Source organism: Monodelphis domestica, chromosome 7 (genome assembly GCF_027887165.1).
Source record: "Monodelphis domestica isolate mMonDom1 chromosome 7, mMonDom1.pri, whole genome shotgun sequence".
NCBI lineage: Eukaryota > Metazoa > Chordata > Mammalia > Didelphimorphia > Didelphidae > Monodelphis > Monodelphis domestica.
This window is the reverse complement of record NC_077233.1, coordinates 6,195,886-6,223,385: the sequence shown is the minus strand read 5'-3', so window position 1 is coordinate 6,223,385 and position 27,500 is coordinate 6,195,886. Positions and strand designations below refer to the sequence as shown.

At 48.9% G+C, this 27,500-nt stretch overlaps 1 protein-coding gene across 4 annotated transcripts in view; it reads left to right on the top strand.

Moving 5' to 3' along the window:
* SUGCT (succinyl-CoA:glutarate-CoA transferase) overlaps positions 1-27,500 on the top strand; it is a 488,805-nt gene that overhangs the window by 196,272 nt on the left and 265,033 nt on the right. Inside the window, exons 12-13 of one of the 4 annotated variants that reach the window (XM_056804128.1) lie at positions 3,157-3,212; positions 3,485-13,795. The exons of 2 other annotated variants lie outside the window; for them this stretch is intronic. In XM_056804128.1, the coding sequence (XP_056660106.1) occupies positions 3,157-3,186 (30 nt within the window). In that variant the 3' untranslated portion in view covers positions 3,187-3,212; positions 3,485-13,795. Of the gene's footprint in view, positions 1-3,156; positions 13,796-27,500 lie in introns of those variants that run through there. One more of the 4 variants, XM_056804127.1, reaches the window with a different exon arrangement.

Sequence of the window (27,500 nt, the reverse complement as noted above, 5' to 3'; positions counted from 1 at the left end):
ACATTCCCTTTCTGCCTTTTCTACTGGAGCTTCTGTAGCCTTAGTTGTCATCCTAATCTCTTTCATTGGCCATTTGCCCAAAGGATTGGCCTCCCTTTCCCCTTCTCTGTGGTGTTGCCTGGCAGGGTCTTTGGCAAGACCAGAAGTCCATCTCGGGATGGAAGGCTCCAAGACACCGAGTTGGTTGTGCTTTGGAATGAAACTAGAGACAAAAGAATCCATGCTCTCATTTAGAAAGTGTGGTTTGTGGCCAAGATGGCGATTCTGCGGGGACCCAAAGAGGAAAGGGACCTGATCTTTGTTTTCAGAGAGCTTGTCGTCCGCTAGGAGAGGCTGCGCTCGATCCATTTCAGAGCGCGCCGGGTGACACGTGACAAGTGTGATCCGTGCAAAGGGGAGAAAGAGAGGAAGCACTGGGGAAATATCAGGAGAGAATAGCTGTCCCCGGAAGGGACACAGGGAAGGTGTGTGGAGGACGGGATGTAGGGCTTAACGGATGGGGTTCCAGGAGGATGGATCGGTGCGTTGAGGAAGGGAGTTCCTCGCTAAGGGAGGTCTTAGAGGAAGAGGGACCTGTAAATAGTTCCGTTTTCTACCCCAGTGAATGGAGGGGAAGAGCGGGAGACAAATCTGGAAAGAGCTTCGAGGCAGACTGGAGAGGCTCACAGGAGGTCAGCCTCTACTCTTTCCAGGAGGCCGCGGGGAAATCCTCGAGGCTATCGCTGCTGCTGTTGGAACAGAGAGATGGCACGATGGCCATGGCAAGAAATGGAGGGAGAATGATTTGCAGGGAAAGAGCCTAGAAGCGAGGAGTCCGACAGCCTTCAGGTGGGAGGTAAGAAGAGTCTGAACTTGGGTGGTTGCTATGTCAATGGAGAGAAGGGCTTGGCTAGAAGAGGAAACCCAGATGTAGGCCTGACAGGGCATGGCAATGGCTGGCTGTGGGAGAGTTGTGAGCCGGGCGACGGGGCGGGGGGAGGGGCTGTCCACGGAAAGAGAGCCGGGAGGGGAAGATGATGACATCAGCCGTGGCCAGAGTGAGCTTGACATGCTGGCAGGGCGGCCACGTGGATGTGTTTAGCACGCCATTGGAAAGGCAGGATTGGCACTCGGGGGAGAGGTTGGGGGTGGAAATGTAGATCTGAGAGTCATCTGCATAGAGGTGATAATTGAAGCCATGGGAGTGGATGGGATTGCCAAGGGAGAGCTAGAGAGAGAGAAGAGAAGTGAGCCAAGGACAGAGGCTTGGAGGACGCCCAAGTGGAAGGAGCGAGAGCAGGATGAAGGGCCAGGGAAGAGGGAGTGGTCAGAGCCGGAGGAGAGCAGGGAGAGCGAGGAGGGGAAGGGGCGCTGGGGGAGGGCACAGGCTCCAGTACTGGGCAAGCTTGAATTTAATCCGATCAGTAAACATTCCTTAAGGGCCTCTCTGTGTTAGGTTCTAGGGAGGCAAAGGTGAGAGAATGAAGCCTCCATCCTATTGGGGGAGGATTCAGTGGATACAAGGGAGGGAAAACAGGGAAATGCAAAAGAGTGATCATAATGGCTGGACCTGCCTAGGAGAGGCCTGGCGGAGCAGGTAGCCGCTGAACAAGCCTTCAGAGCAAGCTCAGGGTTTCAGGAGGGGCCAGCAGAGAGGACATTCCAGGAAAGGAGTTATTCGTGAGAATTAGAGGTTAGACTCGGGAAACTGGCAGGGGCCAGACTTTGTAGGGCTTTGAATGGCAGGCCCAGGGCGGGTGTTTCCCTTGGGGGCCGGTGAATCCACAGGGTCAGGTACTCCAGAGAAGTACCATTGCAACGGCTGCCAGGACATCCTCAGGGCTTCAGCTGGCGCCAGCGGGGTCAGGATCCAGATTTCAGTGGGCTAAGGAGGGAGAGAGCAGAGGCGACCAATGGAGACAGCCCTTTCTAGAAATTTGGTGGAGAAGAGTCACGAACGAAGGATCGAGGCAGGGGCTGAGAAGCCAGGGAGAGCTTGGAGATGGCCAGAGAGAGGGACGGATGGAACAAGGTGGGGCCGGGGTGGTATCGTGGGAGGGGGAGATCTGTTCAGGAAGAGGGGGGCTCCTACACCCTCCGGGGAGTGGAGGAGGTGCCCATCAGAGGTGCCATCCCCTGCCAGGAGGCGGTAAGCTGACGATGAAAAGGGTAGGAGTGGTCAGGCTCAGAGAGGCTTGGCTTGAATACCTCCTTCTGCCCAGAGACTCTCTGAAATCCCTCCATTATTGGCACCTTCCCTTCTCCAGATCCTGTTGTAGAAACTAGAAGGGACCCAAGAGGCGTCCATTCCAACCACCATATTGACTCACGAGGAACTAGGCTCAGAGAGGTTCAGTGACTTTCCCAGTCACACAACTAGCAAGTGCCTGAGGCGGGATTTGGACCCCCATGTTCTTGACTCTTCCCTTTCATCTCCTCTTTGGACTCTCTCTTAGAGTGGGAGCCTTTTTTTTTAGACCTTCACCTTCCATCTTGGAATCCATAATGTCTATTGGCTCCAAGGCAGAAGAGCGGTAAGGGCTAGGCCATGGGGGTCAAGTGACTTGCCCAGGATCACACAGCTGGGAAGTGTCTGAGGCCAGATTTGAACCCAGGACCTCCCATCTCTAGGCCTGGCTCTCAAGCCACTGAGCTACCCAGCAGTGCCCAGAGTGGGAGCCTTTTGAGGGCAGAAATGCCATTTTTGTTTCATCCCTCTGGCTCCTGGCCCGTAGAAGTGCTTAATGAGCTACTTGTGACCAAAGGGAAGTGACAGGGTCAGAAGCACAGAGAGAGCCTCTCTCTGGACTGCAGGAAGGGCCCAGACTAGCGCGACTTTGTCATGGGCACAGCGAGGGCGTGTCGTGAAATCTTCTATCTTGCCCATCCATCAGCAGTAGGACCGGCAGGGGCAGGTGGAGCTCCAGGGCTGGGTGTTCCCTGGTGTGAGAGAATGAGGCAAAGACCAGGGTGGCGTTTCTGGGGTCCGTGGGAGAGATTCCCTCGATTTGGTCAGACTGTTGCCCCTGGAGGACGGGAAACCATATACGTGATAGTATTAGTCCCACCACTTTGGACGCCCAGACTACTAGGGGGCAAAGGCCAGGAGGGGGCCCGGGGAGAGGGGCAGGACACCAGCAAGCCCTACTCTTGAGCAGCTTGCTTCTCTTCTTCTAGGGCATCCAGAATATAAACCCTGGTGTCTGATTTTGTCTTCAGAACAGCCCTGAGAGGTAGGTGCTCTTGCTAGTCCCACTTTACAGATGAGGAGACTGAGGCAGGCAACACTTGGGGGACTTTCCCAGGGTCTGACAGCATTGCAGGACTTCCCAAGTTCCACATCCAGGGCTTAATCTATTATACTGTGCAGATCCTATTGAAGGGGGAAATGAGGAGACGATGCATGCCAGGTGGGTCTTGGGGCTCGGGGGGAAGGGAGGTGCCCAAAGCCTGACATTAGATCGTTGGGTTCCATTATAAGTTGGGCATGGCACTTCTTCATTAGAATGAAGACGGACACGTTCATTGGCTTTCAGCTGGCTGCGTGGCTCCATTCTAGAAACACAAGAGAAATCCCCCTAATGGAGCCATGGCCAGACATGGAAGGTTGTGCTACAGGTGTTGCCAACAGGAGCCCAAGTGGAGGGAAACGTGGGATTTAGATTTGAGACTCATGGGCCGCCATGCTGCTTGGACCCAAACCTTAGCGAGATGTACATTCCACTCATCAAAAATGTCCCAAGAAATACATAAAATCCTTGAGTTGTGTCAACTTCTAAAGTCATTTCATGTTTGATTATAAATAACTTGCAGAAGACAAGTTTGTTTTTCTCATCTATTGGCTTTTTCCATGATTGTGAAAGAGATTTATATGAAAAACAGACCTTTAAAAAATCTATTTCAAAGCTTTGTGTGTGTGTTTTTCCATGACATGTTTGTAAAGTTAATAGAATAATTGATATTACTAAGAGAATTCCAAAAGGGAGGGCTCTTCAGTCTTTGCAATTAAGCCATGGTGCCCAAGATGACTTGTTTTATTACTATTTACTGAATACTTGCAGTCTGCCCAGGGCAGTCAAAACACAAAACTAGACCGTGTGTTTAGAGTCTGAATAAAAGCACAAGAGACTTTTATTACCCACAAGTAGTACAAATAAGGGAACTGAGGCAGATAGAGATGAAGGGCCTTGCCAGGGTTACACTGCTGGGAAATGTCTGAGGGTTGGATTTGAACTCGGGTCTTTTTGACTGCATGTCTAGCCCTCTATCCACAGTGTTGCCTCGCTGCCACTCCCTCATAGCATTTAAACCACATGGCTTGTTGAGTACCCACTTGTTTCTTTAAGCATCATTTTCTCTAAATCCTGTGGAAGGTCAGAACACACTCAGCAAAATCTAATTAACCATCATTAGGACAAGACTGAGGAATTGCTAGAAACTTTAGCCCCATCTTAGCATTTAGATCATCCCTGGGTTAGTGTATTCCACAGAGGTCATTAGAAAGCATGTGAGAGGTTCGGAAACTCATCTTGACCCCTTTTAGTGAGTTAAATGGGAGTTACTTAAGGAAGCTACATGTATTCCCACAGCACCAGATCAGCAGCCTTCTGTCCCTCCAGTGCCTGGGCCGTGTGTGTGTGTGTGTGTGTGTGTGTGTCTGTCTGTCTGTCTTTCTGTCTGTCTGTCTGTGAGATGTCCAGTTATTTCAGTCAGGTTTCAACTCTTCATGACCCCATTTGGGGTTTTCTTAGGAAAAGTACTGGTGTGGTTTGCCATTGCTTTCTCCAACTCATTTTACAGATGAGGAAACTTGCCCAGGGTCACATGGCTAGTAAGTGTCCGAGGCCAGATTTGAACTAAGGAAGAGTTTTCCTAATTCCAGGCCTTGTGCCATCTAACTAGTGCACATAGTAGGTACTTAATAAATATTTGATTGATTGGTTCAAAATTGAGTTCATTGATAACACTGTCACAGTCCTGGGGGTTAATTTTGACTTTTCAAAAGCAATGCCATTGTTCCGATCCACTGCATGGCAGTGGACTATGACTTGGGGGCTAGGAAAATCCCTAAATAATCAAACAGAAAAGCAGCATGAAGCTCTGACTTGGTTGTGTTTAAGGGTGGCACTTTAAAGTTCAGGAGGAACTCAAGGTCCAGGATGCTGAACCAACAGATTGAGCAGAAGTTTGGACAATGGCTGTTGGTTAGTAGACTCTGACTCTCTTTCCTTGGTATTTGAGGTAATCATGAGATGAGGTTGGTGTGGACCCTGGGGAGACTTTTCTAGCTTCCTTTTCTGGCCATGGGCCATTCTTCTATGTCTCCTGGCCCTGATCCTCTCACCTCTGTCTTTGGGGGTAAGTGATCCCTCTCCCTCTCCATCCCCTTCCCTGTTCTGCCTCCTCCTTCACCTTCTCTTTCTGTCTTTCTTCTTCTGGTTCTGGCTCTCTTGCTCTTGTTCTCACTGTTCTTGGTTTTCTTCTTGATTTTGTTCAAGCTCTTCTCATTCTTCATCTTCTTGTTCTCATTGTTCTTGGTCTTTTTGTTCAAGCTCTTCTCATTCTTGTTCTGAGTGTTGTTCTTGGTTTTGTTCTTGTTCGTTTCCTTCTAATCTTGCTCTTCTTGTTGGTTTTGTTCAATCTCTTCTCATTCTTCTTGTGCTTATTTCCCCTGTTCTTGTTTTTCCTTGTTTTTGTTCTTCACCTTCATCTTGGTGTTGGTGACTTTTGTAGCTCTTCTTGTTCCCTTTCTTTTCCTGCTCTTTTTCAGTGCCTTCTTTGGCTCCTTCCTCCTTCCCTCCTCTGGCAGCATGGATGAGTAGCCATTGCAACATTCCCTAAAGGTTTAGGAGTCACTTTGGATAGATGGGTCTCTTCCTTCTGAACCCAAGAGGTCTTCTCTAGGCCACCCTGACTCTCCCTTTCTCTCTAGAGCAAAGTCACATCATCATGGGTAAGCAAGCTCATGAGTAAGACTTACGAGGGCCTCAAGAGCCCTGGTGCCTCTACCCATATGGAAGTGCAACAGCTTGCATAGCAGGTGGAAGGGGAGTGTCTGCCCCTTTCCTAGCAGTCCCCCCAACCTCCTGGGCATTCCACAGCACAATTAGCTCAGAAAACTGGAATGGATTGCTCAACTTCAATTCCATTCTTCCTTTCCCATAATTCTTAAATGAGCATTAATAGGAGCTACCATCTTGAAGAAACATTTCTAAATGGCATAGAATCAGTCCTGAATTTAAAGACGCATAAACATGAGTGCAGTGGTTAGCCCCCCATTTCTCCCAGCTGGTACCAGTCACCGCTGGTCACTGCCTGAGTCTAGAGGAGCCCTGGGAGGGCTGCCACCCACTTTCCTGAGTCTCTAGATGTGGAGCTTATCTCCTGAAATAGGCTTCACCTCCTCCAGAAGGAGGCTCTTCGTCCTCTCGGGGTTTGCCATTTGGCCCCCAAATGCTCACCACTGGTGTCTAATGAACATGTCTCATTCAGTTAAGCCCTCTGCAACTCCCCCCCCCCCCAGTCTTTTCCCTTTCACACATTCTTCAAGCCAGCTCGCTACATGGACCTAATTGCTGTCCTTTGCACGTGGTCCCCTCATCTCCTCTCTCCAGGTCTTTGCCCCAGCAGTCCACTAGGACTGGAATGCTTGGCCCCTTCACCTCGTCTTCTTGGTTCAAGACTCTGCTCAAAGCTCCCCTTCTGCAGGAGGCCCTTTCTGCCCTGGATCCCCTGCCCCAGCTGCTAATACCTTCCCCGTTCAGATCACTTTTATTTATTCTGGGTGGGGGTACATGGATATACACACATGCATAGATGCCTATATATGCATATGAAAACATGTCCATAGGCGTGTGTGTGTGTGTGTGTGTGTGTGTGTGTGTGTGTGTGTGTGTGTGTGTAGAGCGAGGTAGGGCAGAGGATAGAACTCTTGACTTGGAGTCAGGAAGACCTGAATTCAAATCCAGCCTCAGACACTTACTAGCTGTGTGAACCTGAGCAAGTCCCTTCATTTGTCTCAGCTCTGTTTCCTCATCGTAAAATGGGTTTAACAGTAGAACCTGTCTCTTAGATTTTGTCGTGAGAATAAAATAAGGCCATATTATAAAAGTACTTTGTAAGCCTTAAAGGGCTAAATCAGTGAGCTTTGGGGCATATTGGCATGTGTTTATGTACACGTATTTAATGATATATATTAAATATGTGACAGAGACAGAGAGAGGAGGAGAGAGGGAAGGAGGGAGAACAGCCATCGCCCTCATTCGCCTCCTTTTGGGGCAAGTCTAACAAGAGGAGCATCGCAGCCCCTCAGACAAACCGCGTCTCCCCAGCGCTCATCTCTGTGACTGATTTAACCAGCCAGAAGGCTGTTCCCCCCTTAGGTCCTTGCCCTTAGAACAGGAACTGTTGTTTGTCAGAATTATTGCCCTGAACGGTCCCCGAACGCCCATCCCTCTTGCTGGATTAGAGCTGGGAATTACAAATCTAGTCTAATACCGGAATGTAACGTTTAAAGCCCCGTTATCAGAATATGATGCTATTTTCAAACAATTTTTTTGGCCTATTTATAAGTGGCTGGTTATCTAGAGAGGAAAATGGGACTGCCTGCTGTTGGAGCCTTTCCTCGTGTTTAATTGGTAGCCAGACTTGGCCACTGAGGCAGAGCTGGCCAGTCTTCGGAGGTCATCTGTCCCTGTCTCCTCTTGTTCAGTTGCCTCCATCACTGCCTGCCCACCCAGAGGTTCTCCATGATCTCTTATGGACATGTTTATCGCAGGCCTTCATTTACACCTGGGGAAACTGAGGCTTGTGGAGGTAAGCTGATAAGCCTCCCAGGTGCTACACAAACCACGAAGCACCCACCGAGGCTGGGATTTTTGCCTGGATCTCCTTTCTGGGCATCTTTCACTTACTCCTTGGAAGTTTGGTATGCCTGTCCATGTTCACCGCAGGGAAGGCAGCTGGACGGGTTTGCTAGGAAGAAACAGAGCTTGTGAGCAGCTCTTGCTGGTCCTCCTCCTGCTGCTGCTGATTATTATTATTTTTTGAAAGAAAACATCTTCCAGCCGCTGACACATGTGTAAGAATCCTGAAACTCACCCTGGGAAATTTTATCAAGCTTTAGGGAATGAGATTGTCTAGAGAATGAACCTGGATTTCCATGGAAAATGAATGGAATCAGAGGGTTCTCCAAGGCCGATCAGGAGAGCTCTCCTTCAGACATGAGGCGGTTCCCCCAGGAGTGTGATCATAAAAGTCCCATCTGTTTCCATCTCTGCGTGTACTTTCTAAGAACAGCAAAGGTGATGGGCGGATGGAGCCCAGGAGGAGGAGGGGGTTCTATCTGGAGAGCAGAGTTCCGCTCTGTCGGTCTGAAATTAGGGAAAAGAGGAAGTTACTTTTATTCTTGTGGCAGGGGGGCCCCTTCTCCCTTTATTCCTCCTTCTCTTCCTAATTTATAACCATTTCCTGATTGACTTTCATGGTACATGCTCCTCCACCCCCATGTTACTTGATTCCAAGGCAGCTAAAGGACAGGGCTGCTCTCAGAGCTTAGATCTAGGTCCCTGCTTGCACACGGATCCAGTGACTAATGGATCATGGAAGATGGAGATGGCCTTCTCAGCTGGACAGATGGAAGTGGGGATGGAGACAGAGACAGACAGAGATAGGCAGAGAGACAGTGACAGATAGAGACAGAGACAGAGAGATGGAGGGAGCCAGACAGAGCCAGAAGACAGTCAGAAGGAAAGAGGCAGACAGACAGAGATGGAGAGAGGGTGAGAGAGAGAGAGAGACAGACAGACAGACAGACAGGGAGAGAAAGAGAGACAGACAGACAGACAGGGAGAGAGAGAGAGAAGAGAAGAGAGAGGGGGGGAAGGGAGAGAATATATGAGAATGTAGCTGTACCATTGGTTTTCTTGGTCTCTAAGCTAGGCATCAAAGTGTGTGAAAGATGAGCAAATGACAGCTTTGTCCTAAGGTCAGGGTTGTTTTCCTTTCCCAGACCTCTGTTCCCCAGCCTCACCCTGCAGTGGACACAGAAGGAAAAGGTGCTACCTTCCCTCTCTCAGCTCCTATGCCCCTCCCTCCTGCCCCAGAGCTCCGTTTCCTGACCTCTTCCTCCTTATATTAATCAGCCACCTCAGGGATTTGAGATTTCCTGACCTAATCACAGGATTTGGGAAATCCCAATCTCTGTTTCTCCTGAATCCTCTGTTTATATAAAATGTGCCTCTGATTACTCAGTGGGTACATTGGGGGCGTACCTGTGTGTCCTCACATCTGTCATTGCTGAGCCAGAGTTGGGGTGTTTCTGGTTTGTTTCCTCCATAGTGTAAGTAAATTATTCCTTCTTGTCAGAGCTAACATGAGATAATTCACTTTCATTCAGAATCAGCAATGGGGTCAAGATGTGATTAAAATAACATCCATAAAGACAGCCATGTTTCATAGGACTGGAGCAACACATGTGAGATTTACCTGTGTGGATGGCTTCCAGGTGCTGTCTTGTCCCATCCTTCAGTTCCAGCTCTTTGCTTTTTTGGGCAGGCACAGCTACTGTCTCATGGGGACCTGGCACTTGGGCACCCCTGGGAGGGAGAATGCTCAGAATTCAGATGACTATTAATAATAATAGTAACAAAAAACAATCATTTACAAAGTGCTTTAAACTGGGAGAAACAAACACCACATATTTTCTAATTGGATCCTCACCACAACTGGGTGAGATGTTTTAAAGGCATGGGATTTGAACCCTAATCTTCCTGGACAAAAATCCAGTGCTCTGTTCATTATTCAGGCTGCTATATTCTCCTAAGAAATTTGTTCAGAAATATGATATTCCAATACCATTGACAGCTTCCTTCCCTTCCCCACATGTTGAAACTCTATGGTGGATAAATGGAATGCCCAAAGAACACTTACACTGTTTCTGAGGCAGTGATGGATCCCATCACAGAGACTTGGTTACTTGTCCTATCTTTGCAAAGTGGGAGTGAATACTAGTGCTTGATTCAGTGCCTTTAAAAATCCCTAAAATTTTCTTCCTTTAACCAATTTGATCTTTTTTAAAAAATATTTTCAGATTTGTTTCTTTTTTAGTTGCAGAGTTACATGTAGTAATCATATATTTTATAAATAGTAAATTATTGAAATAGAAATTTTAAAAAATTATTAACTAAACATAATTATTAATTATATATTATGTATAATAGTCATTTTATTTAATAAATTTAATAGTTATTCCAAGATATTTCTGCCCCTGCCTCCCCTTCCTACACCATAGAAGGTATCACCTGGTAAACAGATCTATCTGTCTATCTATCTGTCTGCCTGTCTGCCTGTCTATCTATCTGTCTGCCTATCTATCTATCTATCTATCTATCTATCTATCTATCTATCTATCTATCTACATTCAGTTCCTTCTCTGGAGGTAGACCTTCTAAAGTTATTCTTCAAATATTAATTCTTTAGCTCTATGTAATTTTCTCTTGGTTGTATTCATTTTACTCTTCATTATTTCATGTATGTCTTTCCAAGTTTCTTTTTTTTAAGCTAACCTACTCATTGTTTCTTATGGCACAGTAGTATTTCATCATAATTATATCTAATGATTGGTCCAGCCATTCACCAATGGATGGCCATCCCCTCAGTTTCCAGTTCTTTGAGAGTTCTTTCAGAATCACAAAGAGAGCTACTACAAATTTCTTGGAATTCCTAGTTTCTTTCCTTTCCCCCTGATCTTCTCAGGAAACAGACCCAGATAAGATTGGTTTCTTCAAAAAGTAGCTAATGTATGTAAGCATTCTCATCCCTTTGGAAAGATAGACACACAGCCTGACTTATTTCTCTGATAGTGATTTCCTACTAGGGACTTTTGGATCCCAGAGACTTCTTTCATACGCTACTTGTTGGTCCAACTAGAATCAATTTGAACTGGAGTTTCCTTTTACTGAAAGTATGTGAACTGTGATGGCAAACCTATGGCATGTGTGCCACAGATGGCCCACAGAGTCGTCTCTGTGGGCATACACACCATTGCCTGCCAGAGTTTGTTACTAGAAAGGCAGAGGGACTAGGACCAAGCTGCTCCACTTCCCATTTCCACCACACCTGAGGACATTTCTTAATTCGTCCAACCCTCTGCCCTGTACAGCCCAATGGGAGTGCTTCCTCCCTTCTGTCTGGAGTAAGGTGGGGGTGTGAGAAGGAGGGACACTTGGACTCTAGGGTGGGCGGGGCATAACATGTGGTCTCTAAAAAGGTTTTCCATCATTGCCCTAGAACCTCTTCTCCCCAGCCCTTACTATTTGCTTCTCTCTCCATTCTCCCTTTAGCCCTCTCATTCACTCCCATGACTTCTGAAGCTACTTCCCTAAACTCTATCTCCAGTCCTGACTTCTCAGCTAGCCCCACAGACCTATAGTCATACAGGCAACAAGCAATAAACACTCTTTATTTAGGGAGTCACAGATCTACCATAGTGAGGAGATGCCTCCTTAGTCTCTAGACATTCGGGGACAATGAAATGTTTCTGTAAAAAATTGTAGAAAACAGGTCTTTTATATGAAAACAAAGAGGAAGAAGAGCTTGGAAAGAGGCAGAAGATAATCCTGGCATCTGTCAGGGAGTGGAAGGGAGGAAAATTGTGACAAGGAGGAGAAAGAGAAGAAGGAACACAGAACACTTGGATCAAAGAAATAATTTGAGGTCTTTCCCCAAGGGGAGGGAGAAGACTCTCTGACTAATCTCTGCATTCAGCATAGTCTCTGAATCCCTAGTGCCTGCTTGCTCTCTAATAAATGAAGCTGGGGATTCCCCAAATGCTCTCAGTTGAGGGTCACCAAGGAAGGGGCTGTAGAAGAGGTAAGATCAGAGGCTGCCACGGCCTTTAGTGTTGGGAGCAGCACAATGATGTGGGCTCCCTTCCTGGGACAGGAAATCACTCAAGACTTAGGAAATTGATAACTGATAGCCTCTTCTGTTGGTTACTGTGATGACCAGGATCACACCCGAAGGAGTCTGGGAAGCATTGCTGCTAACTCTTGGGAAGTCCTCGTGAACGCCTGAAGGCAGCCAGGCCACGGTGCTTTTTTAACATTTTTGTTTCTGTTGCTGATCAAAGTCAAAGACTTCAGGAGAAAATAAGGAGTTGGGAAGTAAATAGCTGATGATGAAGATGGTAGCTGGAGATGGGCTGCGGATTTAAATACAAATCGATTAAACAGACCTATCTATCCACATCCATGCACTAATATTTATTAAACATCTACCGTGTGTGCAAGGCCCTGGATTAGACATCGAGAATAAAGAGACAAAAGCCAAGCTCTCTTCTCCCACCTCTCAAGGAGACGACATACCTTTTTATTTCTTCGTTCCATGGACATTTATTGGCCACCCAACGGGAAGGGAATGGAACAGCATCCCCTCCCAACTGCCTAAACTTCAGAGAAGCTGTTAGTGTTCCAGGTCCCAGAATCCACCTTGTTCTTCCATTTCATCTTACTTTCTGTTGGGGAGGGGGTCAACAATGGCAGACCTTTCCTCCGAGATGGGCTCCCCTTGTGTGTTGTTTTTGCCATTAGCCTGGGAGCTGTGGGAGCCCAGGGTCTGGTGGCCTTTTGCCTTCGTGTCCCTGACACACGGCTGGGGACGTGGTTCCATTCATCCTTCGTTTTGAAGAGGGCCAGACAACGCGGCGGGATGGTGGACTTGCTCATGAGTACTGCTTGGCTTGATTTGGATTTCCAAGTCAGCGAGGACCCAACACCCTCACGCTCCGGACTCGGAGGAATTGGTTCCAAGTTTGGGAGAGACCTTAAAAATTCAATATCCAGAGACTCGTCCTCCCTTTATAAAGAGTTTGCTCTGGGAATGATCACGGATGTTGCTCACGCCCCAGGTTCCACAAATGTGGATCTAAGCATCAGCCACCAGGCATTTCCTTGGGCCTCCACTAGGTCAGTGTTGATTAGTGAAGAACTGAAGGCCTCAGTGGAAGTCCAGTGGTGGGGCAGGAGCCAAGATGGCCTCTTCTTGGCGCCTCCCTTTGGGGGGGGGTGCACGCGAGCCTGAACTTTTCTTCAAAGGCGTCCCCGCGGCTTCAGGAATCTTCTGAATAATCCAGCTGAAAAAAGGGACAAAAGATGCAGACACACAAATGTACAAGTAAGGGAACGATTAACCTAACTGGCGATCATTTTGTCCAGGTTCCTGTCATCCTCCACTGGAACAAAGTCCATTTTAATGGTTTTATGCTATTTATGAAACGTGTCCAGACGGATCTGCCGGGTTTGGGCTCATTGACAAGCTGGTCTCCAGCCAGGTGCCCCAGCGTCTTGGGCCTTGCAGAGCCCCCTCCAGGGAGCCGTAACACCCCCCATGAGAAGTCCTTAAAAGAACGTCCCACAGAGCTCTCCAGGGCTGCCTTTCCCCTTCCATCCCCTCACAGGCCCCTGGAAGTCTGGGGAGCGTAGATTTGGGGACCGAGCCATAAAGATGGCTGTCCGGTGCCCTTGGTCATTGGGTTGGGGTTCCATGATGGCTGGCTCCCCTCTGGGGGGCTCCGGTGGCACCAAGTGGGCTGGGCCCTACCTCGTCATTCGCCCACGGAGGAGGATTTCTTTGGGTGCTCTGCTCGCTCCTCCCCCTCACCCCAGGACATCCTTGTTTGCATCATCACCAGCCCAATACAGGGAAGGGCGGAGGGTCTTGTTTTAGGAGATATAAAGCAGTTCACATAAGATTCTAAAGCTGAATATGAAAGGAATCACATGGCTATGCAGCCAGCAATATATTGCTTTTCTCCCCTTCTTTCTCTCCAAGCCCTCCCTCTACTTTATTTTGGTCTCCCAAGCCCTTTTTTAATCCCTTCCCTTCCCTCTTAGAATCACTACCGTGGATTGGCTCCAAGGCAGATGAGCAGGAGGGTCTGTGCAAGGGGGGGCGTCAAGTGACTTGCCCAGGGTCACCCAGCTAGGAAATGTCTGAGGCCAGATTGGAACCCAGAACCTCCTGTCTCTAGGCCTGGCTCTCGATCCCCTGAGCCGCCCTGCTGTCCTTTGGTTCTGTGGGTCAGAAGGCTGACCCTGGCGACTGCTTTGAGATCAGGTTGTCCCGGCTCCGTGGCTGCCTCCTCCTTCCCCAGGCTGTGCAGCTTCTCATCCCACTTTCAGGTCACAGTCAGAGACATTTCCGCAGTGAGCTCCCCACGTCCCTGCACGATGCCTCGTGGACTTGGCGGCTCGGCCATCGTCTCCATCTCCTCCGCCACGTGGAGCCCAGATTCCTGGCCTCCGTCTGGGCACGCCTTCTGGCCGACTCGGCAGCATTTCTGGCTCCCCCTTTTCTCGCCTCGCTGGCTTGTTCTCTGCTCCTCGAGAAGGGCAGCCCTTCATGGCAGGGGCTGCCCCCTCCTCGGGTCACTTCCCCAGGCCTGCCCCCCCCAGCAGCGGGGGGGGGGGGGGGGGAGGGCCTTCATGGTCACTTTCCCCCTCACCTATTTCATTCATTTATGGTGAATTCCAAGCCTGGCTGAGCAAGTCCTGAGACGCTCTTCTTTGGCTGCGATAAGACAGCAAGAGAGCACTGGGGAATGGGCGGACACCACTGGGGCCGGAGTGCCTGGGCTACAGCCTCTTTCTCCAGACAGCCAAGATCCAAGTTCTTAACTCGCGGTGCAGGCTGTGCCTGGAGTCAGGAGGACCTGGGTTCAAATCCTACCTCAGACACTTCCCAGCTGTGCGACTCTGGCGGTTGTGACTTCTGTGTCTGAGAAATGAGAGGGTTAGACTCTGCGGCTTCATAGACCATCTCTTCTGACTTGAACCCAGGATCCCAGGGCCAAGAAGGGCTCAGCAGCTGAGGAGGAAATGGCCTCTGTCTGCCTCCCTGTTTTAGGACCTCTTGGGGTGGCTGTTCATTCCTGTAGTCAGAGGACGGGGTTTAAATGGCAGCCGGAAGAGCGGGGGGCAGACAGAAGTCAGGGACGAGCATCCTCTCTGTCTGGGGACCAACCGCAGAGGCCCTTTGGAAGGGGCCTGAGGGACTCCCTGGCTGCCGTACAGCTGAAGGTGGGCACATTGGGGTGCGCCATGGATTCAGCCTGGAGGGGAGCTGGGGCTTGTGGCACGTCATTCCAGGAGATTCTTCAAAAATGGAAACTGTTCGTTCAAAGACACCCCGAAGTGCCACGAAACAATCGGGCACCTCTGCGGGTAAAGGGTTAGCCCGTGCCTTAACCCGGGGAAGGACAAGCGGATGGCGCTTAAGTGATGCTTTAGGGACTTCAGCCCCCTCAAGTCCACCAGAAACCTGTGAGGTAGAGCCAGAACTCAAACCCGCCTCAGACCCTTCTCTAGAGCCCGGCATCCACCCCTCCATCCCCGCCTGCCTTAGTTTTCTAGATAATAATAGCCCCGACCAGCATCGTGTGGATACAACGATGCATTTATTCATTTATTTGGCCATCTACCTCACACAATTCTGATTGAATTAATTCAGAAGTTTCTCCTTGGTTCCGTGATTCATGTTCATGGTCTTTCCCTCTCTCCCTCCCTCCCTCCCCACTCCTGGAGCCGACAAGCAACTCTACTGGGCTTTGCATGTGTCACGGTTGACAGCCTATTTCCATATTATTAATATTTGCAATCGAGCAATCAAAATGATGCATTTATAAAGCATTTTGCAAATGCTAAGGCGTGCCCTAAGTGCTAGCTATGGTTATACCCATTTTAAAGATGGGGATTAAGGGATTTTCTCTAGGTAGTAAAAGGCAGGACGAGGCTGAACCCGCGTTCCATAACTCTCAAACCCAGTATTTGTGCCATCATTTTATCACTGTCTCCACAAAACAAAGGCGTACACAGAGTATAATGGAGGGAAAGCCTTCCTCTCCCACCTCAGGAGGGGAATCACTGAAAACTAGTCCAGGGTTCTTGACCTTTCGCAAGTCCTGGATCCCTTGGGCAATCTGGTGAAGCCTGGGGCCCACGTCTCAGAGTACCGTGATAAATCGTTAAATAACATACTAGGCAATGGCATATCATGAACAAAGGATGTAACAAAACTCCGGGTTCTTAGATCCCATTTTAGAAATGGAGGAAGGGGCCCCTGAGCTGGAGCAGCCCCCGAATTTCAGAGGGGGAGGAAAGCTCAGCAGTCACCTCAGCCAATGGATGCCCCGAAGGGCCTTCTCAATTCAGCCTGCCTGAGTTATGCTCATCCAGGCCTTGGGTGGTAGCCCAAAACACAGCTCTCATCATTGGGAACTTTGCCCTCAGAACACCCCAGGTTTTCTCTTCCCTTCCAATCATTACTTCTACCATCCCTTCCTCATAAGGCATGCATCCAAATGAAAGTTCCCCAATTAAAAGATGCCTTGGGCATATTGTGCCATGGCACTCTTTCCTTAATGGCTAGAGAATATGTCCTTGGGTATTCCTCCCTCCCTCCCTCCCTCCCTCCCTCCCTTCTTCCCTCCCTCCCTCCCTTCTTTCCTTCCTTCCTTCCTTCCTTCCTTCCTTCCTTCCTTCCTTCCTTCCTTCCTTCCTTCCTTCCTTCTTTCCTTCCTTCCTCCCTCCCTCCCTCCCTCCCTCCCTCCCTCCCTTCCTCCATTCCTCCTTCCCTCCCTCCCTCCCTTCATTCCCTCCCTCCTTCCTTCCTTCCTTCCTTCTTTCCTTCCTTCCTTCCTTCCTTCCTTCCTTCCTTCCTTCCTTCCTTCCTTCCTTCCTTCCTTCCTTCCTTCCTTCCTTCCTTCCTCCCTCCCTCCATTCCTCCTTTCCTCCCTCCCTCCCTCCCTCCCTTCCTACCTCCCTTCCTTCCTTCCTTCCCTCCTTCCTTCCCTCCTTCCTTCCCTGGTTCCTTCACTCCCTCCTTCCTTCCCTCTTTCCTTTATTCCCTCCTTCCTTCACAAATATTTATTAGGTAACTCCCGAGGAAGAGTGAATGCTTACAGGGAAGGGCATGGGGAAAGGCTTCCTATGGTACATGGCACCTGGTTTGAACCTCCAAGGAAAGAAAATAAGGGTAAAGAGGGGGAAGGGGAGGAGGGACCACATTCTGAGTGTTTGGAACAAGCAGCCTCTACGAATCCATACAACTGGGGAATGGAACACCAACCCTAGACTGCATGGAGTAGGCGAATTTGGCGAGTATGTGATATATTGTTGATGGTTGGGTCATTGGACCCAGAGCAGCAGTTAAATCAGATTTGGTAATTAGCCTATGGATGGCTTTTGTCAGAATCAATCCCAGCAAGCCCAGAGAGCCTCCCTGGCCTCCAAAGACTGGTGACTGGGTGATGACAAAGAGATCCCTAACAACGTCTCTCTTGGCCGAAGATGGCGGCTCTTCATTTTGGTGGCAGAATGATGGGAAGGGATAGGCTGCTAAGAAGTGCACACTGCAAATATGGTCACCCTCACTTTAGAGATGAGGAGTCTGAGGCTGGGTTTTTGGAGGAATTGGCTCATGGTCACGTAGCTAGTAAGGATCAGAGCTGAACCTGGAACCCACTTTCTTCCGTGATGCCCAAGTGCTCCCTGATGTGCTCACTCCTTCCCAATGACCTCATCCCCATGCCCTGAGCACTCCTTTGACCCACAGTGCCCTCATGAGTTGGGACAACATCGACCACTAGATAGGTAGTGTGGTAGATAGAATATTGGGTTGGGAGGCAGGAAGACCCTAGTTCAAATCCAGCTTCAGACCCTCCCTAGCTGTGTGACCCTGAAAAAATCACACAGGCTTTGCCCGACTCAGTTTTCCTTGCGTGTAAAGTTGGGGTAATGACAGCACTTACATCCCAGGGTTGTGAGGATTAAAGGGAGTAATGATTGTAAAGTGCTCAGCCCAGTGCCTGGCACAGAGTAAATGTGAACTCTTATAAAGGAGATAATGCAATGTGGTGATTATTATCCTGAAGGAGAATGAGGCATTGGGCCATCGCTAGGACGAAGCCAGTATTAAGGGTTGGCGTGCTTTTGAGGGATGTCAGTGCAGAGCTTTAAGGTTGGCAAAGTACTTTCCACCTGTTAGCCATTCATTTAGTCCAGGAATCCTTTGAGGCAGATGCTACTATTTTCCAATTCTAAGAGGAGGAAACAAGCTGAAAAAGATTATTTGCCCAGAGTCACACAGCTGGTTTCTGGGACAGGATTTGAACTCAAGTCTTCCTGACTCCAAATTTCATTCCCTGGCTGACTTTTGAATTTTCTTCTTGTTGGGACACTGATTTGGCTGTGACTTTGTTGTCATTTTTGGAAGAAAATGATGATCGGTAGACCTGAAATCAGTGAGACCCAGGTTCAAAACTGGCCAATGAATCCCCTATAGCTGTGTGACCATGTCCAAGTCATTCCCTTCAGGTTCCTCATCTGGAAAAACAGGAGCACCAGTCCCTGAGGTAGCTGCCTGTCAGGGCTGCTGGGTGCTCCTATGAGCTAATTGTCGATCCAGGATCCTCCCCTTGTGCCTGCCCTATGGGAAGTGCTTCACAAACTCCCAAGTGCCCCATCAGCGTCCACCATTGTTGTCCTCAAAGCTCGACTTTTCCTGTTTCTCAAGGCTAGTCTAGGCTAGTCCTTTTCACCTAAGGAAGCTCAAGCACAAATGATTCCTGGTTTTTTAATAGGAAGTTCAGAATTGTGAATTTATTGCTTAAAAAATTTAGGATTCATTTGTGCTCTGTCTAAATGAAAGGCAGCAGGATCTAGGGAATGGGAATTACACCTGTAGTCGGGGGAGTTGGGTTCAAATTCTGTCAATAATCAAGGATTTTGGCCAAGTCCCTTAATTTCTCCATGCCTCAGTTTCCTCATTTGTCAAATGAGAAGACTACTTGATGACTTCTGTGATCCCTCCCAATCTAAACCTATGCCTTATACCCCTTAGAGTAGTGCTTAACCACAGATAACAGGCTTTTCCACTCCTCCAAAGGAGCCTCGAGCAGTTTCTGCAGGTCTTGGACAAACCCCAATCGTCTTCCAGACAACGGCAGCCTTCCTTGCCTGGAAAACCTCTTGCTTGTGATTTGCTCATGTTTTCAGGCTAATTTCATGGGGAAGTGGCCTAATCCGCTAGCGCATGGGGTCCGCATTCTCCCAATGTGATTATTGCTCATCAAAGCCCTTTAATTGGAAATTTCAGGCCCTGAATAGCCCGTAGGAATCTCGAAGGCCCATGCCTATATTTATCTGACTATAATTTATTTTGTAAGGTTCTCCATACAACAGGATTGTGGAATTACTCACGGGCTCACCCTCCGCCTCCCTCCCCACACGCACTTACTTCTATTTTAGTTCTTTATCTGGGCGACTTGAAAAGACATTTCTGTTCTGTTCCCCTGTTGGCACTCTTGCCGGCCACTGGAAGCTTAAGAATATTATCCTCCCTCCCCCCAAAAGCCACATCTAAAAAGGTCGCAGAAAGGAACACCCAACTCAAATGATCTCCAACCGGTCTGCATCCGCAGCGGACTCGGACACAGATGTTTTGACTTACAGCTGGAACTGGCATCAGAGATTCATTCGACAAAATCCTGCTTGGGGTGGCTTCTATAAACACCGGAGTCCCAGAAAACCCACTAGATTCCTCTGCTATGCAGGGGCTTTTGAACTGGTCCTTCCTGCAGCTGAGGCCAGAGTTCGCTCTTTCAGCTCTTCCCCTGTGTGAGGGGATGTATGTGATGTGAAAATATGCTTGTTTGTGCTTAAAGTAACTCATCGTGGCTCGCCGCCTTTTTTGTGGGCAGCCTGGGAGAATCGCTGGCTTCTGCTCTTAATTTCCCCCAGAAGAATAGACCTAATAGAGTTCCTAATCACACTGTAATCCTTAAAGGTCCACAGAATAATTGAAAGATGACTGACAATGAGAATACCCCGTTCAATGGCTTTCCTCCACACTAGGCTGCGCCAGGATATCCAGACAGAGAAGTCATCCTCTTTCTTCCTTCTCGGGCCACTTGGCTCCCAAATGTGGGGAGCTGAGGCTGCCGTGAGGGCCAGTGGACACTCCGTTTCTGTTGAAGGACATCCTTCTGCCCTTCCATCCCAGCCTGCTTTCTCTCTTCATAACCTGAGTCATCTTGGTCTCTGGGCCCATCTCACCAGAACCATTTCCCTTGTCATTAACTTTTCTCCTCCTCCAACTTCCAAGACACTGAAGGTGGCTCTCCCTCTCCCTCATCCTTCTCCTCTGACTCCCTCTCTCCGTGTTTGCCTTCCAACCTCGTAGGGTGGGTAATCCTCCAAGGCTCTCTCTCAGTTGCCTTCCTTTCCCTCTCTAAGCTCTGTCCCTTGGCAAATCCTTTCCACTTCTATAATTTGAGCTACCACAGCTAGTCAGTCAGCTTCCACAGCTTCAGCCCCAGCTCCTCTTTGAAGCTCTGCTCAGGGATTTGTGATCCTTTTTGTCATGGACCCCTTGGACAGTCTAGTGAAGCCAATGTATCCCTTCTCAGAGAGTCTTTTCCAATGCATAAAACAGAGGAGGAAATGGCAAACCACTCCAACATCTTTGCCAAGGAAATCCCAAAATAGGGTCATGAAGAGCCAGACAGGACTAAAACGACATAACAACAACAATAACAACAAAAATACATAGGATTACAGAAGAAAGCAATTATGTCATTACCAAAATACTTACGAAAATCCAACTTCCCGGACCACCCATTATACTGATCAGTCCTTCCAAGGGCTCTGAGAACCCCCCTACCTGGATGTCCCACTCCCTGCTCAGATGCTTCATGTCCCAAACAAAGCTGCTTTTTTGTTCCTCTAAAAAGGCTTCTTCCAAGCTGTAATTATGCCATATTGTTTTATTTCCACAAGTCCTGTGTATGGAAGCTGACTCCTCTTTCTTCTTCATCCCTCACACATAATTGTTTATCACGTCTTGCTAATTCATTTTATGTCTGCCACATCTGTCTTCTCTGGTGCCTTTCCTGGCACCCTAATGGCCACGCTCCTTTGTGGCTGCCATTTTGGGCTATTGTAGGCACCCATTCAAGGTCTTTTGTCCTTCCCTCCCCTCATGCTATTCCTTTTGGTGTCAGTCTGGTGGTGTTTATCTGCTCTGATACCCTCAGTGGCTTTCTACTATGTGCCCAGGAGCTTCAGATCATAGATCCGGAGCTCAAAATTGGAGACCAAAGAAGCCTCCCTTCCCTGCAAGTTCATTTCACTCCAGACGTTTAACACTGAAAGTATTGGCTACCCTGTGCTCCCTTCTCCTGATTGGCTGATTCCTCCCAGAACCTCCATTTTAAGGAAAATGCCCAGGCCACCCATGGCTCTTTCTTCTTCAGGCTGCATGCCAGCCTCTCTGGATTTTCTGTACCTAGACTCCCTCCCCATTCCCCCCATTTTTCTATTCTGTTCCTTCCTCCATCCCTTTGGAACTTTCTTTGAAGAGCTCTCTTTCCCCTTTGAATATGGGCCCCTCAAGGGCAGGGATTGTCTTTCCTACACCTTGTATTTGTATTGTGAGCACTTAGGACAGTACCTGGCACAGAGACAGGTGGGAGGCACAGAAAAGACACTTGAGGCCTTCCCTCCACAATCCAGAAGAACAAAAGAGCTTGGTTTTAAAGTCTTTGAAGCCATAAACAGCAATCTTGAAACAACAATTTCAGGTTGGAGAAGCCAGTCTGCTGAGTGGCCCCTCCTGGAATGGTATAAAGGGGTCCGATATTCCTCTGACCTCAAGGGCTTCTGCACATAAAACTCAGGGACCTTTGTACTATTGGGGGATCAGGAACCAAAGTTTGACAGGTAATTGAGAGGGAGGGAACAGATAAAGAGATACACCACTTCCCTCCCTGGCAGAGCTGTCCCAGAGAAAATGGAATTGGATCTCTGACCAGAGCTGAAGGGTAAGAGAAAATTCCCTTCAATCTCTGTTACTATTCTCTTCTTTAGCTGACTGTCATCTGTGATCCCCTTAAGACATTGAAGAAGATGTCCAGTTCCTCAGTAAGCTGAAAGATCTGTTTATTAAGAGGATGGGTTTGGTGTAATAGGTTAAGGAAGAGGGAACAGGAAGTCCCTATTCTATTTCCACTTAGAGTTTCTTCAGGGGTTGAAGCTCAAGTCTTGGGACTAAGACCCAGAAAACCTTAAGATCTTTGTATAGTCAAGATGATCTATCTTTTTGAGACAGAGATAGAGCTTTTGAAGGAAATCTTCTTATGGATAGGCTATTGCCTTCCCCAAAGGAAAAAAGTCTCTATCCAACAACCATAAAGACAGATGGTTAGTCTGGATCTCTTCTGTTCAATGAGGGATTTGTATCCAGATAAGCTCAGTGGGATTTGCTCCTTTCCTCCTCAGTTCAAAAGGAAAAAAATCTATTTCCCAACTGCTCACCTCCTTTTCTTAGCTGGAGATTCCATTCCCATCCACTGTTGGCAGCCAGAGTTCTATCTCCTTTTTGCATGAGACTTTACTGCAAAATCCAGTCCTTGTATTTCCTTCAGTATTTCTCTCTCTTCCACAATTTCCCCCTTTTCTGTTGTACAGAGTCAGCCTGACATCTGCACCAAAGTCCAGTACTTACTTTATTAATTATAATTCTATTCTATGTATCATGTAAAATATACTACTATATATATTCCTCCACTCCCCCAAATAACAAACCTTAATCTGTCCTAAATATCCTAATCTACGTAAATTCTATGTCTAAGATCAGGATTATAGGAAAGTGGAAGGTAGGAAAATATTTCAAATACATAGGTATTTTCCAACATAGCAACATTTTCAAAACTGTAACACTTTCTGTAGCAATCCAAATTTTCCTATCTCAATGAACAATTACAAATTTATAACTATGAACTCTACTAACTTCTATGGTAATAATACCTTTTCTTTTAAAAATTACGTCACAAGATATATTATTCTGCCCCTAGCCTATCTCTAGTTCCAAACTTCCCTGATCTAATCTCTCCCTATTTGTTAATCATGAGCATATTGGTCTTCTTTAAACCGTGAGTTATTAGTATGTTGGACCATTCGTATCATACAAATGTACATTGTCTTTCTGGGAAAATTTTACATTTGTACAACTATGTTACATCTGATAAAGGAGAGAGTACAGCATGGCATGATGGCGGGTGGGGAGGACCAAGGAGAAGCAGCAGGAAAAATGGATTTCTTGGATTCGGCTGAAATTTTTGCTCTTTAATTGGTTGTGTTTGAATTGTATTGCTATTTCCTATGGAGACATGGAACAATACAGTCTTCACAAGACTAGGGATGGGTGGCAGACCAAAGGCAGTAGAGAGGGGCTTAGTGGCTGTGAACTCACTGCCCTAGCCAGTCATTTATGAAGTCCCCACTATGGCTCAGGCCCTGGGTTAAGAACCAGGGATTCAATGACCAGCAAGAGGGTGGTCCCTGCCCTTTCGGAGTTTACAGCCTAACCAGGGAGACAGCATATACATATCTGGGAATATACGGGATTGGAAAGGGAAGGTAATCTCAGAAGGAAACACCAGCCTTGGAAGGGGACCAGAAAAAGCTTCTTACAGGGGGTGGGATTTCAGATGAGATTTAAAAGAAGCCAAGAGGCAGGAAGGAGGAAGAACATTCCAGGCTTGAGGCAGAAAGGCCCCAAGTAGAGAGATGGGTTGCCACATATAAGGAACAGCAAGGAGTTGGGTCACAGCTTGTGTGTGCAAATGAGTAACATGCCAGGTGATGACAAGGGTAGGAAAGAGCCTTGGAATGGAGGGCGTTTGCTGCCAGAGGACTTTATGTTATAATAATAATATATATATATATAATATATATATATATATATATAATATATATATATCCTGGAGGTGCTAGGAAACAAATGCAGGGTCAGGAGCAGATCTTCACCTGAGAAAAAGTCATCTTGGCATTGGACAGATGACTGGGGGCGGTGGATGATAGTGGGGAGACCCTTCAGTTAGGGAGACCGAAGAGAAGGGGTTTCCAGCAGCCCAAGTAAGATGATGAAGGCTTATGATAGAGGAACGGCTGGGCGAGCGGAGAGAGGAGGACACAGAACAGATGGCGTCAAGTTAGGAATAGCATTATTTGACATCACATTGGAGTGAGAGTGAGGACTCTGGGATGACCTGGGAACAGGGAGCCTGGGAAAAGGTTTTGGAGAGGAATATAGTAAGTTCTGTTTGGGGCATTTTGAGGTTGAGGGAAGGATCCAGGATAAGACAGAATGATTTTGAAAATTAGTGAGTGGGGATGATAGAGGAGGTGGGTTGGAATGGGATCCCTGGTTCATGAAGAGGCCTTTGCCTTGGCAAGGACAGGAAGGAAGGAGTATGTGATGAGGGAAGATGTCTGGGTGACGTAAGAAGAAGGGTGAGAAATGAGGAAGCTACTGGTGGATGGTCTTCATTTTTTCAGTGAGGCATGAGGGGAAGTTCTCCGCTGACAGTGTGTGTGGTCCAGGTGGGGAGATGGAGCCTTGGGATGTTTGAGGATGATAGAAATGTTTGCCAAAGCTGCTGTGATGAATGAGGGGGCCGTTGACTTGGTCAGGGAGGGATAAAAAGATGCCTTGCCTCAGTGAGAGCCCAGTTGAGATTATATACATTTGTAGGGCACCCAGGTGACACAGATGTGTGATTTTCTTGTTTCATTCAGTATCATGAGATTAGGTTTTAGAGTGATCTAAGACTGAACCTCTGCAGGACAAAATAGGAGATGGGGGGGACACGGGACTTGAGAGGAGTGGATGATGGAGAGTTGAGCTAGTTCCCCCAAGGACTCAGGATGGGCGAGGAAATAGAGACCAGCCAGTGCGGAGATGGTGGATGCCTGGGAAAGGACCAAGGATTGGAGGCTGTGGAGGCACCAAGAGCAGGGTTAAGAGTGTCAAGGCAGAGGGAAAGGTGGAACAACATAAGATAACTTTGAAGAAGAACAGGAATAAAAATGAAACCACAAAGTTGTATGAGAGAAAAAGAAAATGGGCTGGTCACAAAGGCCACATAGAGAAGGAAGGATGATGGGGAGGGGGCCCGAGGACCTCATTAGCATGTTTAATGGGCCCCTTTGGAAGAGCCGATGAGAAGACTTTTTTAAAAAGTCCTATAGAATGGGCTGGCATCCATGCTTGTGATTCACATTGAGGGGAACTTCCAAACTCATGAGATTCCTCATCCATTTTTGTATTTAAGTAAAGGCCAGAGGGGTGTCCTGTTAAGATCTCTGTCTTGAGGGTAGCAAGGGGGCTCAGGGGATGGAGAGCCAGGCCTAGAGACAGGAAGTCCTGGGTTCAAATTTGGTCTCAAACACTTCCTAGCAGGGTGACCCTAGGTGAGTCACTTGACCCCCACTGGCCAACCCTTGGCATTCTGTGGATTTATTCTAAAATGGAACTTATGGATTAAAAAAAGAAAAGATCCCTGGCTTTGGGCTTGTCTCAGAATCCTAGCGCCTGCATTCAGCAGTCAGGGTGGGACCATGAGGCCATGGCTTGAGCCCCCCGGCTCCCAATCGCCTCTTGTGCAAAACAAGAATAATGGCAGCGCAGGTCGTTGTGACCCGAAGGGCTCGTTAAACCTCCTTGTGTTCTCCTCTGCGCATCCCTGAGTCTTTGGACCTTTAAATGCTCCGGCGATGCTCTGCTCTTGTCTTGGACCGCTTTCAAAGAGCCAGACTAAGAGAGAAGAATCTGGGGTTTTTCCTCTCCTTAATGCTGGTCACAAAAGCAGATGGTACGTACAGAAGCCCTCTTCTCTGCCCCGCGGGGCTCCCTGCCTCCTCACCCCCATCGAGCGTCCAGCCCTGGTCATGCTGGGGAAGTGACCGTCCCTGGCCCCAGCACCCCGGCACCGAAGTCCAGCCCCCTCACCTGGCCAGACATTTGGCTAGAGAATGAGGCCGCCAAGATGCCGACGGAGGGATCTTCTGTGTCTTGGCACCCAGAGCCGTTCTTTGTTAAAGCGGTTGAGATGCTCTTCTACAAGTATTTTACATGCATGCATTTATGCAGATCTATTTACATACATCAGCTATGACAGGCACTTAAGTCTCATCTGAAAACACCGCATGTCCTTCCCCAGAGAGGGTCATGGCCGGCCCGGCCCGCCTCCTATGGGCGTGGTAGGGCGGGCTATTGGCCGAAGAGCCGGGGAAGGCCGGGTATTGGAGGCAAACCTTGTCCAGATCTTTATTTAGAGCCAGATGGCGAGCCCGGAGCCCGTCAGGCCCCGAAGCCCCATGTATCTGCCCCAAAGGGGCGCCAAAGCCCGCCTCTCCCTCGCGGAAGCAGGAGCTCATCGAATCCCGGAAGCGGAAGTCATTGAATCCACCCGGCGCGGCGCCTCCGGCCAGTTCAATGCCAGGAGTGTGCCAGAGCGCCCAGCCTCACCTTCCCAGGCGCATCCTCCAACCCAGAAAACCCAGTTCTGAGGGCTGACAGCCGGGGAGGGCGCTGCTGTGCAGGCCATCCACGGGGTTGTGTCTGTTATGCTGGAGAGAGTTGGCTGTGCCGGGAGCGCTCGCTCGCAGACGGGAAGATGCTCTAGAGGTTCAATGACCCGCTCCCTGGCACCCCCAAGGCGGACGCACTTTACATTCCGAGCCCACCAGATCATGAATCACACCCGGATCTGAACGCTCACACTGGATGTGCAACCAGCAGGAGGCTCCTGCGCATGCCCGCCCCGAGGACTTCCCGCCCTCCTGAGGGTCAGGAACTCCCTGAGGCACAGCACAGGAGTCCTTCCACGGGGGTGGCTCCGAGAGGGCTGGACCTTTTCCCTCCCTGTCTGCAGCCCTGCCCCCAGGGAATGCTGGGAGTGCTGGGCCCAAGGTTCCGGCCTGCTTCCTTCCCTCCCCTGGTGCCTGGCTGTGGAGAGAATCCCTGAGAGAATGTGGGCTGCGCTTTACACACCCTCCACGTGCTGCTTCTACTGACAGCCCTTCGGTGTTCCTCCAGGACGTAGAGAGTGCGAGCCAGCATGTGTCGAAGTCGTGCCTTCACTTCCTGCACAGGGAGACCCACGCACATCTGTAGGTGCGCGTCTGGGCCTCTCCCGTTACCCCAGGGAGTGCTCCGTGCCCCGCCCTGTGGGAGCTGTGGTGCGGCCCGGGGGCGTCTAGTGGCCCCGTTCTTGTGGCCTCCTCAACAGTGGAGGGGGGGAGACCCTCGGGAAGGTCCTGTGCCTCGGCCGTGTGGGGGAGGTTCTCGGGCCTCTGCCTGGTGCCAGCTAACCTCAGGCTCCGCCGGCCCTTGTCCCCGGTGGTAGTCGGTGGCCCGTCGTGGGTCTGCAGTGGAGCCCTCTGGCAGGTGTTTGAAGCCTGCCCCCGGACCCTCCGAGCAGGCTTCGTGTGGATGGCCCATCTATCCTCAGCGGCTCTGCGTTCCCTCTGCCGTTGGTGACCAGGGCGCTGCCTCCGGATCTGCACTGAGACCGCCTCCAATCCTCCAATCAGGGTCTTCCTTCGTCTGACAAGGAGGGGATGAGCAGAGACTCGGAGCCGGAAGAGAAGATAAAGGGAAATGGGAAATGAGGGGGAAAA